The 12,640-nt window shown below is 47.3% G+C and overlaps 1 protein-coding gene across 23 annotated transcripts in view; it reads left to right on the plus strand.

Moving 5' to 3' along the window:
• The window catches only part of ank1a (ankyrin 1, erythrocytic a), a 121,114-nt gene that overhangs the window by 66,757 nt on the left and 41,717 nt on the right, over window positions 1–12,640 (plus strand). For 20 of the 23 annotated variants that reach the window (XR_002197647.3, XR_002197648.3, XM_013136768.4 and 17 more), the window contains 2 exons: window positions 7,237–7,338; window positions 11,900–11,998. Coding sequence is in view for 21 of the 23 variants with exons in the window: in XM_013136768.4 (XP_012992222.2) it covers window positions 7,237–7,338; window positions 11,900–11,998 (201 nt within the window). In the remaining 2 variants the exon portion in view is untranslated. Of the gene's footprint in view, window positions 1–4,619; window positions 4,683–7,236; window positions 7,339–8,173; window positions 8,376–11,360; window positions 11,449–11,899; window positions 11,999–12,640 lie in introns of those variants that run through there. The other 3 variants (XM_020052502.3, XM_020052505.3, XM_020052504.3) reach the window with 3 other exon arrangements.

Genomic DNA, 12,640 nt, shown 5'->3' on the forward strand with positions numbered 1-12,640 from the left:
ATAATTGCTGCCTTGTTCCTGAAGTAATGCTTGTGTAAATATAGAACACACGCCAGTGTGCCTTCCAGGCCCACTATACTGTCCCCTCTTTGTCTGTAGTGTTCCCCTTAAACCCATCTTTCCACTACAGATCTCAATAACCATGACAGCCTCAACCACTGCTGAGGGGCCCATCAGAGCAGGATCAGTGCAGCTTTACTGCTGAAACAGACAGGCAGGGGATGGTGGTAATTGCTCTAACACACTGTGCATACAGAGAGTAGAAAAACCCAACCGGACCAGAAATGACACACTTCCTCTGCAGCTAACTAGCTCAAACAGAGATGGAGGGAGGGAGGATAATCAATTTCCAGAGCAAACGCAAAGTCAGCAGGAAACAGACATTTAATAGCTGTGCAAGATGGCCTCTGCAAGAGTTTCCCTATCAAATGCATGTACAAACGGATTTTGTATGTCTACCATCTGAATGGCAGGAAATCATCTCTTCATATACTGCATGTGAAGCGTGTTTTTATATTTCTGCTGGGTGTACAAATGTCTGGGGGATCGAGGGCCAGTTGTGTGCGATACGTTGAGTGCAGACTCCGCTCTGGTTTCTGCATGCTTTATATGTCTGCTGTTAGTGGTTAGCTGCCTGTGTCAGCCTTACACACATGAGGAGGGGCCTTGCTCAAGATCAATGACCCAGCCCCTGTGACTCTCCCCAGGGAGTCAACAGTCTGGAATCAGGCAGCTCCGCACTGCCCCCGTGCACTGTATCTTTCCTGTCCCAGTCACAGCGCCACACTGCCCCTATGCACTGTACATCCATCCTCACCCAGTCAACGCTCCACACTGCCCTCATGCACTGTACCTCCTTCCTCACCCAGTCAGCGCTCCACACTGCCCTCATGCACTGTACCTCCTTCCTCACCCAGTCAACGCTCCACACTGACCTCATGCACTGTACCTCCTTCCTGTCCCAGTCAACGCTCCACACTGCCCTCATGCACTGTACCTCCTTCCTGTCCCAGTCAACGCTCCACACTGCCCTCATGCACTGTACCTCCTTCCTGTCCCAGTCAACGCTCCACACTGCCCTCATGCACTGTACCTCCTTCCTGTCCCAGTCAACGCTCCACACTGCCCTCATGCACTGTACCTCCTTCCTTTCCCAGTCAACGCTCCACACTGCCCTCATGTACTGTACCTCCTTCCTATCTCAGTCATACTGCCCCAAGGGCTTCAAGTAGAACACTTAAGTGTTTAAAGCATGTCATCACTTACATACATACAGACACTGACATGTGTTCAGCAGTTGTCCCCTGGTTTCTGTCAGGTTTGTTTCACACCCACTTAGACAGTGAGAGCCTTTAATCCCTAACTGTTGACACTCCACCTGGACTCAGACTCACACTGCAGTACACTAGTGGTGATGTCATCCTGTCTGCCGCAGCACCAGCACCCCAAGAGTAAGAGGGAGTGATGTTAGAGAGGGAGAGAGGGAGTGATGTTAGAGAGGGAGAGAGGGAGTGATGTCAGAGAGGGAGAGAGGGAGAGATGTTAGAGAGGGAGAGAGGGAGTGATGTTAGAGAGGGAGAGAGGGAGAGATGTTAGAGAGGGAGAGAGGGAGAGATGTTAGAGAGGGAGAGAGGGAGAGATGTTAGAGAGGGAGAGAGGGAGAGATGTTAGAGAGGGAGAGAGGGAGAGATGTTAGAGAGGGAGAGAGGGAGAGATGGGGAGAACGTACAAGGAGAGAAGGGGAGAGAGATAATGGGAGAGAGAGCAAGAACATTTGAATAAAGCTATAGGAAGGAAAGGAGAGAGATTGAACAAGGATGAGACACGGCTGAAACAAGGAAAAGGAACAAGTGGAGCAGTGAAAAGTCATAAGGGAAGAATGTGAGTATTAGAGAGGAAGTATTACAGAAGCAGAGTGTCAATGTATTAAAGAGACAGAAGGACATTGTGAATAAATTAGAGAGATGCAGAGGGAATGTATTAGAGAGACAGAGGGATAGTGGGAATGTGTTAGAGAGACAGTGGGACAGTGGGAATGTATTAGAGGGACAGTGGGACAGTGGACATGTATTAGAGAGACAGAGGGACAGTGGGAATATATTAAAGAGACAGAGGGACAGTGGGAATGTATTACAGAGACAGAGGGACAGTGGGAATGTATTAGAGAGACAGAGGGACAGTGGGAATGTATTAGAGAGACAGAGGGACAGTGGGAATGTATTAGAGAGGCAATGGGACAGTGGACATTTGTTTGAGAGACAGTGGAACAGTAGGTATTTTTTAGGGAGATTGAGGGACAGTGGGAATGTATTAGAAAGACAGAGGGACAGTGGAAATGTATTAGAGAGACAGAGGGACAGTGGAAATTTGTTTGAGAGACAGAGGGACAGTATACATGTTTTAGGGAAACAGAAGGACAGTGGGGATGTTTTAGGGAGACAGAGGGACAGTGGGAATGTATTATAAAGACAGAGGAACATTGGGAATGTATTAGAGGGACAGTGGGAATGTGTTAGGGAGACAGAGGGACAGTGGGAATGTTTTAGGGAGACAGAGGGACAGTAGGAATGTTTTATGGAAAAAGAGGGACAGTGGGAATGTATTAGAGAGACAGAGGGACATTTGAGATGTCTTATTAAACAGACATTAGGACAGTGTTCATCTATGTACAGAGACTGAAGACAATGGGATACCCATAGTGTCACTGTCTATGATGCTAATGATGACACTGCAAGTTATTGTCCCTCTTTTATACACAACAATAGAACACCCTATCAGAAAAGTAGGAGGTGATTTATGATGTGGCTCCGCTAGCCCAGTCAGTTGCGTTCTCTGTGGGGACTGAGTATAAGCCTGGTCAGCAGGGTGTAGTCTACGGAGTGCCCCTTATCTCACTGCACCAGACACTTACCGCTCCCCACGCTCCACATTATCACAGTTATTCACAGTGGGGGAAGGTGGTAGATGTCCACTTCGTAGAAGTGCATACCAAGGAAGGATCAACTGTGTGTGCGTGTGTGTGCGTATAAGTAACTAGTTGGTGGGAGGTTGGTGGTTAGAAGGTTGGTTGATTAAGGTTAGAGGGGGGGTTGTTACAGGGGGGGTTACAGGGTTAGTGGTTAGAGTGGGGGTGGAAAGTGGTTAGAGTGGGGGGTGGATAGTGATTAGAGCGTGGGGGGATAGTGGTTAGAACATGGGTGGATAGTGGTTAGAACATGGGTGGATAGTGGTTAGAGCGTGTGTGGATAGTGGTTAGAGCGTGGGTGGATATTGGTTGGGGGGGTGGTTAGTGGTTAGGGGCGGCTGGATAGTGGTTAGAGCGTGTGTGGATAGTGGTTAGAGTGTGGGTGGATATTGGTTGGGGGGGTGGTTAGTGGTTAGGGGCGGCTGGATAGTGGTTAGAGCGTGTGTGGATAGTGGTTAAAGCGTGGGGGGATAGTGGTTAGAACATGGGTGGATAGTGGTTAGAGCGTGTGTGGATAGTGGTTAAAGCGTGGATGGAAAGTGGTTAGAGTGTGGGTGGATATTGGTTGGGGGGGTGGTTAGTGGTTAGGGGCGGCTGGATAGTGGTTAGAGCGTGGGGGGATAGTGGTTAGAACATGGGTGGATAGTGGTTAGAGCGTGTGTGGATAGTGGTTAGAGCGTGGGTGGATAGTGGTTAGAGTGTGGGTGGATATTGGTTGGGGGGGTGGTTAGTGGTTAGGGAGGCGGCTGGATAGTGGTTAGAGCATGTGTGGATAGTGATTAGAGTGTGGGTGGATATTGGTTGGGGGGGTGGTTAGTGGTTAGGGGCGGCTGGATAGTGGTTAGAGCGTGTGTGGATAGTGGTTAGAGCGTGGGGGGATAGTGGTTAGAACATGGGTGGATAGTGGTTAGAGCGTGTGTGGATAGTGGTTAGAGCGTGGGTGGATAGTGGTTAGAACGTGGGTGGATAGTCGTTAGAGCGTGGGGGGATAGTGGTTAGAGCGTGGGTGGATAGTGGTTAGAACGTGGGTGGATAGTGGTTAGAGCGTGTGTGGATAGTGGTTAGAGCGTGGGGGGATAGTGGTTAGAGCGTGGGTGGATAGTCGTTAAAACGTGGGTGTATAGTGGTTAGAGGGGGTGTGGTTAATGACCATGGGCCTGGGAGCCCACTATGAGGCCTCTGTGATGGTCACCATGGCGTTACCATGCCACCCCATACTGAGTGTCCACAGTAGGCTCTTCCACTCGGTCTGTTTGCTGTGTGTGTGTGTGTGTGTGTGTGTGTGGTTGTGTGTGCTTGTGTGTGTGTCTGTTGGTCAAACTGGAGTGAAGAGATGTTCTCTGAGTCAACATTACAGCTTGTGCACACACACACACACACACACGTACACATACATACCATCAAATAGTAAAGACACTGAATGACACTGACCAGCCAATCATAGTGATTGGTGGAATCTGAATGCACACTAAATCTATACCGTTAGGGTATCCTATCACTGTAATCATCACCGTAGTGGCAGGTTGGAGTGTGTAACTGTGTTTGAGGGTACATCAGGGAGAGTTAGTGGGGCGACTAAGTGGGTCCTTTGGTTGCCCTGAAGTAGGCGGAAGGGAGGGGATTTGGGGGCTATCGCCTTTCTTCCTGTGGGAGAAGCAGAGTAGGCATATGAGAGGGAACGAGAGAGGCCATGGCTGACCAGGACAACATTGTCACTGTGAGTAACTGAAACACTGGCAGCTTCTGCAAATCTATAGTTTCTTTGTGTATTTTTTATATCTTAGACAAACTGCTTTCTAAGTGCTAACAATGTTAATTGCTAACAGTGCTAAGTAAGGTTGGTTCCAAGGATCGGGATGTCTAAGCCTTCAGTTTTCAAATGGGAGAGTTGATTAAAATTATATCAGTAAACATTACTGTGTGTAGCAGAACAGTGTGTGGTGTGAGTAGGTCTTTATATGATTTTAATCTGAGCACATGCTTGTTGTGTTTGTTGTTCGAAGTCTTCTACAAAATAAAGGTCTTATATAGTTTCCTGGGTGACAGTCTGAAGACATGTTTTGACAGCTAGTCAGAGTTTGTCAACCCCCCTGATGAACATTTTGTTCAGTATTGGATTGGTTCTGACAGGCCTACAGAGTAGCCTGAGATCATCATTTAACTAATTCCCAGAAGGCACTGTGGCTTTTCCTTTAATTGGGAGGGATCAATGTTAAACAAGATCACACAACCTTTCAAGTGGAGAGATATCGTGACCTTTTTCCTTGATACATTTGTAGTTCTTGATAGGGGAGTGTTGAGTGCCGTGTTTAGACTGTGTGGAGTTATGGTGCAAGCTAACAATTCAGCTAATCCAATCAAAGACCTGGAGGTCTATTCCAAGGAAATGCTCTTAAATACAGTAGCCTTCCACCCCTTTCTACTTCTAAATCTGTTTCTCAGTCATTCCCTCTCCCTCAGTCTCCTTCAGGCAGTCATTTCTCTTGCACAGGGCTGAACCACTGGCACACCAGCACTCCATTGTGGGGCAACGGTTTGTATGAGTAGTTTCCATGGTCACAGCTTGGGTATGTGGGTCCTTGTTCCTGTGACCACTGAGTCATTGGAAGGCCAGTCTTCTACTCTCTACTAAATGGGGATCGACATCAGTGTCTGGGCGTGTTTTGTGACTTGTGTTTGTTTGTTGTGGACAACAAACAAACTGTTTGTGTCTTCACATTTGATGTGTCTCTTCTCATTTCTGAGCCTGTCCCAAGGGTGCAGTGTACTGGCTTTTGTGTGGGTGTAATTCTCCGGTTGGGACTTGGGATATCACAAAAGTTAAAAACAGTTGCTCAGGATCTAATTAATGTGGAGCAAGCCCTGGTAATGCTTTGGTCAGAAACCATAGAGGAAAGAGACATTTTATTTCCTAGGCTTAGAGTGAATGGCTCTTGAGCTCAGTTCTTTGGTGATACAAGATTTACTGAAAAGAAATACTTCAGAGGAATACTGTAGATATTGTAGGTAGATACTGTTGATACTGTAGGTAAACTGTAGACAAGGAATGTGTATATATAGATTCTACAGATACAGTAGATAGATACTGTAGAAAGATATATGGTCACACTTTGTCTGGCTAGTCAATCTGGCTAGTAGATGCTTTACAGAGTATCTACTGACTATCAGTAAAATATATAATAATTAGATCTACTAAAATTGACCCCTAACCTGAAAACTCATCCTATCTCTGACCTTAACCCTTTCACTTATTCACTTATTTTAAACCTAACCCTAGCAATAGGCCTCACTCTCCCCATCTTTTTCTCACCATATCCCTCTCTTTTTTCTCTCCCTCCCTCCCACCCTGTCTTTCTCTCTCTGTGCCTCATGGGTGATCCTGTTTCAGCATCCCTGTCTGTCTGCAAGAGACCTAGCCAGACCATTTAAACACTGAACAGAGCATTCACCAAACACACCTCACCCCAAGAGACCTAGCCAGACCATTCAAACACTGAACAGAGCATTCACCAAACACACCTGACCCCAAGAGACCTAGCCAGACCATTCAAACACTGAACAGAGCATTCACCAAACACACCTCACCCCCAGAGACCTAGCCAGACCATTCAAACACTGAACAGAGCATTCACCAAACACACCTCACCCCCAGAGACCTAGCCAGACCATTCAAACACTGGACAGAGCATTCACCAAACACACCTGACCCCAAGAGACCTAGCCAGACCATTCAAACACTGGACAGAGCATTCACCAAACACACCTCACCCCCAGAGACCTAGCCAGACCATCCAAACACTGGACAGAGCATTCACCAAACACACCTCACCCCCAGAGACCTAGCCAGACCATTCAAACACTGGAAAGAGCATAGCTGGGCAGACAGACAGCAGAAGCAGCCAACCTCTGCTCTTATCACCAGTGCAGAGGTACACCTTATTTCAGACATGAGAGTCTCAGAATGAGGCTTTCCGTCCCTCTTGTTGAACAGAGACCTGTATCGAGGAAAGGGGTCAGAGGGGGTGGTGCCTGAGACAGAGGATCAGCCTTGTCTATATGGAGGCCAATCATCTGCAGCTTCTCCTCTAGGGTCGCCCCCTGCGGCCTCCAGTGGGAGAGAGGGCCTGTTTAGTAACAGTCAATGATGAGGGACACCTTCAGTCTGTCTTAAAATGTGTGTTTCTGATAATAATATATACATATATATAAAACCTCTCTCCATCTGTCTCCCCCCACCCCCCCCCTCCCTTCATCACTCCCCTCTCTCTCAGGCGGATGCTGCCACCAGTTTTCTGCGGGCAGCTCGTTCGGGTAACATGGACAAGGCCCTCGACCACATAAAGAATGGTATAGACATCAACACAGCCAATCAGGTGAGACTACTGCAAAGCCGGGTAGGAAATTAAATGTTCTGGGGAAGAGCTCATTTCAGAGTCAGAGCCTTTCAGTTTGTCAAAGACTTCTAATCAGATTAAGAGCAAACATTAAGTCTGTCCATATACAGCCCACTGACTCTGGATGTAGTGTGTTGAGTCATCATACAGCGTCCCCAGATGCTGACGTGAATATACTGATGTGTAGGTACAGCTGATCTAATGAAGAGGATTCACCTTTTAGACCAGGTCAATATGACTTTTGCACGAGCAGACACACAATGAAGCAATCTTAATACCAATGCTCAGATGCAGTGCTATAAAGGGAGAGCAGAAATAGAAAAGGAAGAGAAAATATGGAAGCAAGAAATTGGCAAGAGAGTAGTCTAGAGTCAATAGGGACACTAACTCTACTCCAGTGATGGGAATGGCCAGGGAAACAATACTATATGTTATCACAAATACTATTTTATTGCAATTTATATTATCAAAACAAAAGTCTCATGTAAATAATGTACCTATCATATACATAATGCTAATTCAATATGCATTGGGATTTATGCAAGGTTGTAGTGGCAGAAGTATTAGTATAAAATCAAGCCCTTTTTCCATCAGAAGTTATTTCAAAGTGCTTTTACAGATACCCAGCCTGAGACCCCAAAGAGCAAGCATCAACAAGAATTAATGCACAGTGGCTGGGAAAAGTGGAATCTAGGGAGAAACCTAGAGAGGAACCTGACTGGGGGGTGGCAAGTTCTCTTCTGGCTGTGCTGGGTGAAGATTATAAGAGTACATGACCTTGTTGCATGTTCAGATATTGGTGGGCTGTGTCCAGAGTCTTTATGCAGAATCCACTTCAGCTGCACACCCAGGTGGACAAGGACAGGGATGACAGGAATCATCAGGAAGCTACTAGATCTACAACACAACCAGGAGGACTTTGGTCAGGGACATCTGGGAGTCCTCAGGCCAGGCAGTCCTGAGATGTAATCCAAGGGCTCAGGTCCTCCCAAGATTTTACAGGACACCAGAAAAATGTAGGGAGCATTACTTCCGCATATAATCTAGACTGACCCAAGTCCCCCGTCACATGCTAACATAAAATGTTGATACTGAGACAGGACAGACTGATCCAAGTCTCCCGTCACATGCTAACATAAAATGTGGATACTGAGACAGGACAGACTGACCCAAGTCCCCCATCACATGCTAACATAAAATGTTGACACTGAGACAGGACAGACTGACCCAAGTCTCCCGTCACTTGCTAACATAAAATGTTGATACTGAGACAGGACAGACTGATTATAGTCCCCCCGGCACAAATCAATTGCAGCGTAAAATTTGGGACTGAGACACTGAGATGGGGGAGTGGGAGTTTGGAGACTGTGGCCCCATCCAAAGATATCCCTGGACAGGGCCAACCAGGCAGGAAATAACTCCACCTACTTTGCCAAGCACCAGACCAAAGGGACAGTAGTATCAACACGATTAGTAGTATCAACACTTTTTTCGTGAACACTTCACATTCAGCCTGTTTCTTTTTTTAGGTGTTTTGTTCTAAGTAGATATTTTCGTCCTGCATTAATAAAATTATGTTTTAGTAGGGAGACCTGGGGTCCATTTTTGATGAGTCCTTTCCATTAAAACGTTAGATAATCAATGGCCTATAGTTCACTTTTTATCAACAGAGCACTACTGGCTCTTGGATTCACCAACCTCTCATTGTCTCTGTGAGAGCTTTGGCTGGGAATGTGTTTGATCTGATGTCAGCCAGCTGAATGTCGGCTTTACCCCTAACTGAAAATACTGAACCCGTTCTCATTTGATCATGAGTTTAGGAGTGATCAATGTAAGCTAGATTTGACAGCAACCACATTCAGTCTCCAACAGCAAAAACTTTGAAAAATGCAATTTCTGATAAAGCTTACCTGTACTTCTGTTTGCCCTCTACAATTGCAGTCCTTCAGTCCTTCAGGGAAGTGCTTCAGTGTGTGTTGGTCTGGTTGTCGGTTTGTGTGTCTGTGGTTGTTGGTGTGTGTGTCAGTCTGGTCTGTGTGTGTGTGTGGTTGTCTGTGTCGGTGTCGGTGTGCGTGTTGGTCTGGTTGTCTGTGTGTGTGTGTGTGTCGGTCTGGTTGCCTGTGTGTGTGTGTGTGGTTGTTGGTGTGTGTGTCGGTCTGGTTGCCTGTGTGTGTGTGCGTGTGTGTGGTTGTTGGTGTGTGTGTCAGTCTGGTTGTCTGGGTGTGTGTGTTAGTCTAGATGCCTGTGTGTGTGTGTGTGTGTGTGTGGTTGTCGGTTTGTGTGTGTGTGGTTGTTGGTGTGTGTGTCGGTCTGGTTGCCTGTGTGTGTGTGTGTGTGTGTGTGTGGTTGTTGGTGTGTGTGTCAGTCTGGTTGTCTGGGTGTGTGTGTTGGTCTGGTTGCCTGAGTGTGTGTGTATGTGTTTGTCGGTTTGTGTGTGTGTGGTTGTTGGTGTTTGTGTCGGTCTGGTTGCCTGTGTGTGTCAGTCTGGTTGCCTGTGTGTGTGGTTGTTGGTGTGTGTGTCGGTCTGGTTGCCTGTGTGTGTGTGTGTGTGTGTGTGTGTGTAATTGTCAGTGTCTGTGCACTGTGTGTGTGTGAAGGCCCAGATATCCAGTTTCCCAGCAGCAGGTGACAGGTGGGGGCAGAGCGGGACCCACTGGGACGTGTTAAGTAGGACAGGGGTTACTCTTTTGGCCTTCCTCCTCTGTCCTTCCAACTTGAGCCTGACGGCTTCTCCCAAAGTGTCCAGAGACAGCCGCGGGTGGATGGCCCACGGGTCATAGAACAGGACCTCAGGGTGTGTGTGTGTAGGATTCTCAGTCTAATGCTGCCAGATAATGGGTCAAATATCATGCCAAAATCTCATGTTCAAATATCATAACAAGTGTAGCATTAAATTCTTACAGTGACGGTATTTGTTATGTTTACATATTGTACGTGTGATTAAGTTGCTGTAGAAGAGACCTCAGAAGCTGCTGAAGAGAGACACCCAGTGGACCAATGGGAGCACTGCAGATATTGGTTTAGTTTTAGGGTACCACTGACCGGCAGAGTCATGCCATAAAACTGATTGTGTTTGTCTCCCTGGGTGTTGTTGTGAGGCAGGTGTCAGTCTGATGGAGGTCATGTGGAGGCTTGGCTGTGGTAGTGGTGTCTCTTGTTCCCAGTTTGAGTGGATACCTCTGCTATGGGCTAGCTCCCCGGCCTCCCAGCCACACTGCCTCTCCACCTCCTCTCTGCCTCCTTTCTGACTCTCTCTACCTCCTCTTCACCTCCCTTTCTATCTCCTCTCTGACTCCACCTCCTCTATCTCCTCTCTACCTCCTCTCCTTAACATCTCCTCCTAATCCCTCCCTCTAAATGTACTGCATCGGCCCTGAAAACATGTTCTGCTTCATCCTGTTCCCCTTCCTTGTCATTCAATTATTTCTTTCATAACTTTTTCATATCTGTGCATCCACTATCCTTCACGTCTCTCCCATTCATCTGTTGTTCAATGGTGTGATGGTGTGCTGTGGTCTCTCCTGGTGTTCAGTGATGGATGGTGTGCTGTGGTCTCTCCTGTTTGTTCAGTGATGGATGGTGTGCTGTGGTCTCTCCTGTTGTTCAATGGTGTGATGGTGTGCTGTGGTCTCTCCTGGTGTTCAGTGATGGATGGTGTGCTGTGGTCTCTCCTGGTGTTCAGTGATGGATGGTGTGCTGTGGTCTCCTGGTGTTCAGTGATGGATGGTGTGCTGTGGTCTCTCCTGTTGTTCAATGGTGTGATGGTGTGCTGTGGTCTCTCCTGGTGTTCAGTGATGGATGGTGTCCTGTGGTCTCTCCTGGGTGTTCAGTGATGGATGGTGTACTGTGTTCTCTCCTGATGTTCAGTGGTGTGATGGTGTGCTGTGGTCTCTTCACTCAGAGGAATAATATAAGTGGTGTGGGAAAGGTCCAACCTCACATGTCCTGTGTGGCTGAAGGAAGGCTGTGTGAGGTCAGACCTATCCCACACGGCTCCTATTCTTCCCAGCCCTGAGACCAGCGGCCTGCCATCTCCTCATCCGTCTCCTCCCCATCATAATCATGATCCACTTCATCATTGCAACTCTGGTAACGGTTCTTGCTAACTGTTAACCTATGGTAGATAGTGTGTGTGGATCAGTTAGCCCTGGCCGTACCGTACAACCTGGCTCAATAACATGATGAAGAGTTGTTAAACACACAAAGCAGCCTTGGACTGAGAATTTGATCACTTGTTGTGACAGTGCGCTGTGTGAGATTCATTTGGTAAGAGTTAGGACTTTTTTGCCTTTTGGATATAATTGTCTAGTGTGACAGCATAGTATGATAGAGAACCAGATATCTGGGATTTGGTTTAGTTGTGTCTGTGTGGTGTATAGTATGTGTCGTATGTAATGTGTAGTGTGTTGCATATCATGTGGGAAATCTGTGTGGTGTGTATGGTGTGTTTGGTGTAGCCTGTGTAGTATGTAGTGTGGTGTGTGTAATTTGTGTTAGGGACCCTACAGTGTGAGGTCTCCTCTTCTCTCTCCTTCCTCAGAATGGGCTTAATGGGTTACATCTGGCCTCTAAAGAAGGACACGTCAAGATGGTGCTGGAGCTACTGCATGGAGGCATTGATTTAGAAACACAGACTAAGGTATAACCTCCTGCACTACACCACGTCACCAGCCATGTTCTCCACCACACCACGTCACCAGCCATGTTCTCCACCACATCACCAGCCATGTTCTCCACCACATCACATCACCAACCATATTCTCCACCATACCACGTCACCAGCCATGTTCTCTACCACACTACATCACCAACCATGTTCTCCACCACACCACGTCACCAACCATGTTCTCTACCACACCACATCACCAACCATGTTCTCCACCACACCACATCACCAACAATGTTCTCCACCACACCATGTCACCAACCATGTTCTCTACCACACCACATTACCAACCATGTTCTCTACCACACCACATTACCAACCATGTTCTCTACCACACCACATCACCAACCATGTTCTCCACCACACCACTTCACCAACCATGTTCTCTACCCCACCACATCACCAACCATGTTCTCTACCACACCACATCACCAACCATGTTCTCCACCACATCCCCAACCATGTTCTCCACCACACCACGTCACCAACCATATTCTCCACCACACCACGTCACCAACCATATTCTCCACCACACCACATCACCAACCATGTTCTCTACCACACCACATCACCAACCATGTTCTCCACCACATCCCCAACCATGTTCTCCACCAC

Source organism: Esox lucius, chromosome 13 (assembly GCF_011004845.1).
Source record: "Esox lucius isolate fEsoLuc1 chromosome 13, fEsoLuc1.pri, whole genome shotgun sequence".
Classification (NCBI taxonomy): Eukaryota; Metazoa; Chordata; class Actinopteri; order Esociformes; family Esocidae; genus Esox; species Esox lucius.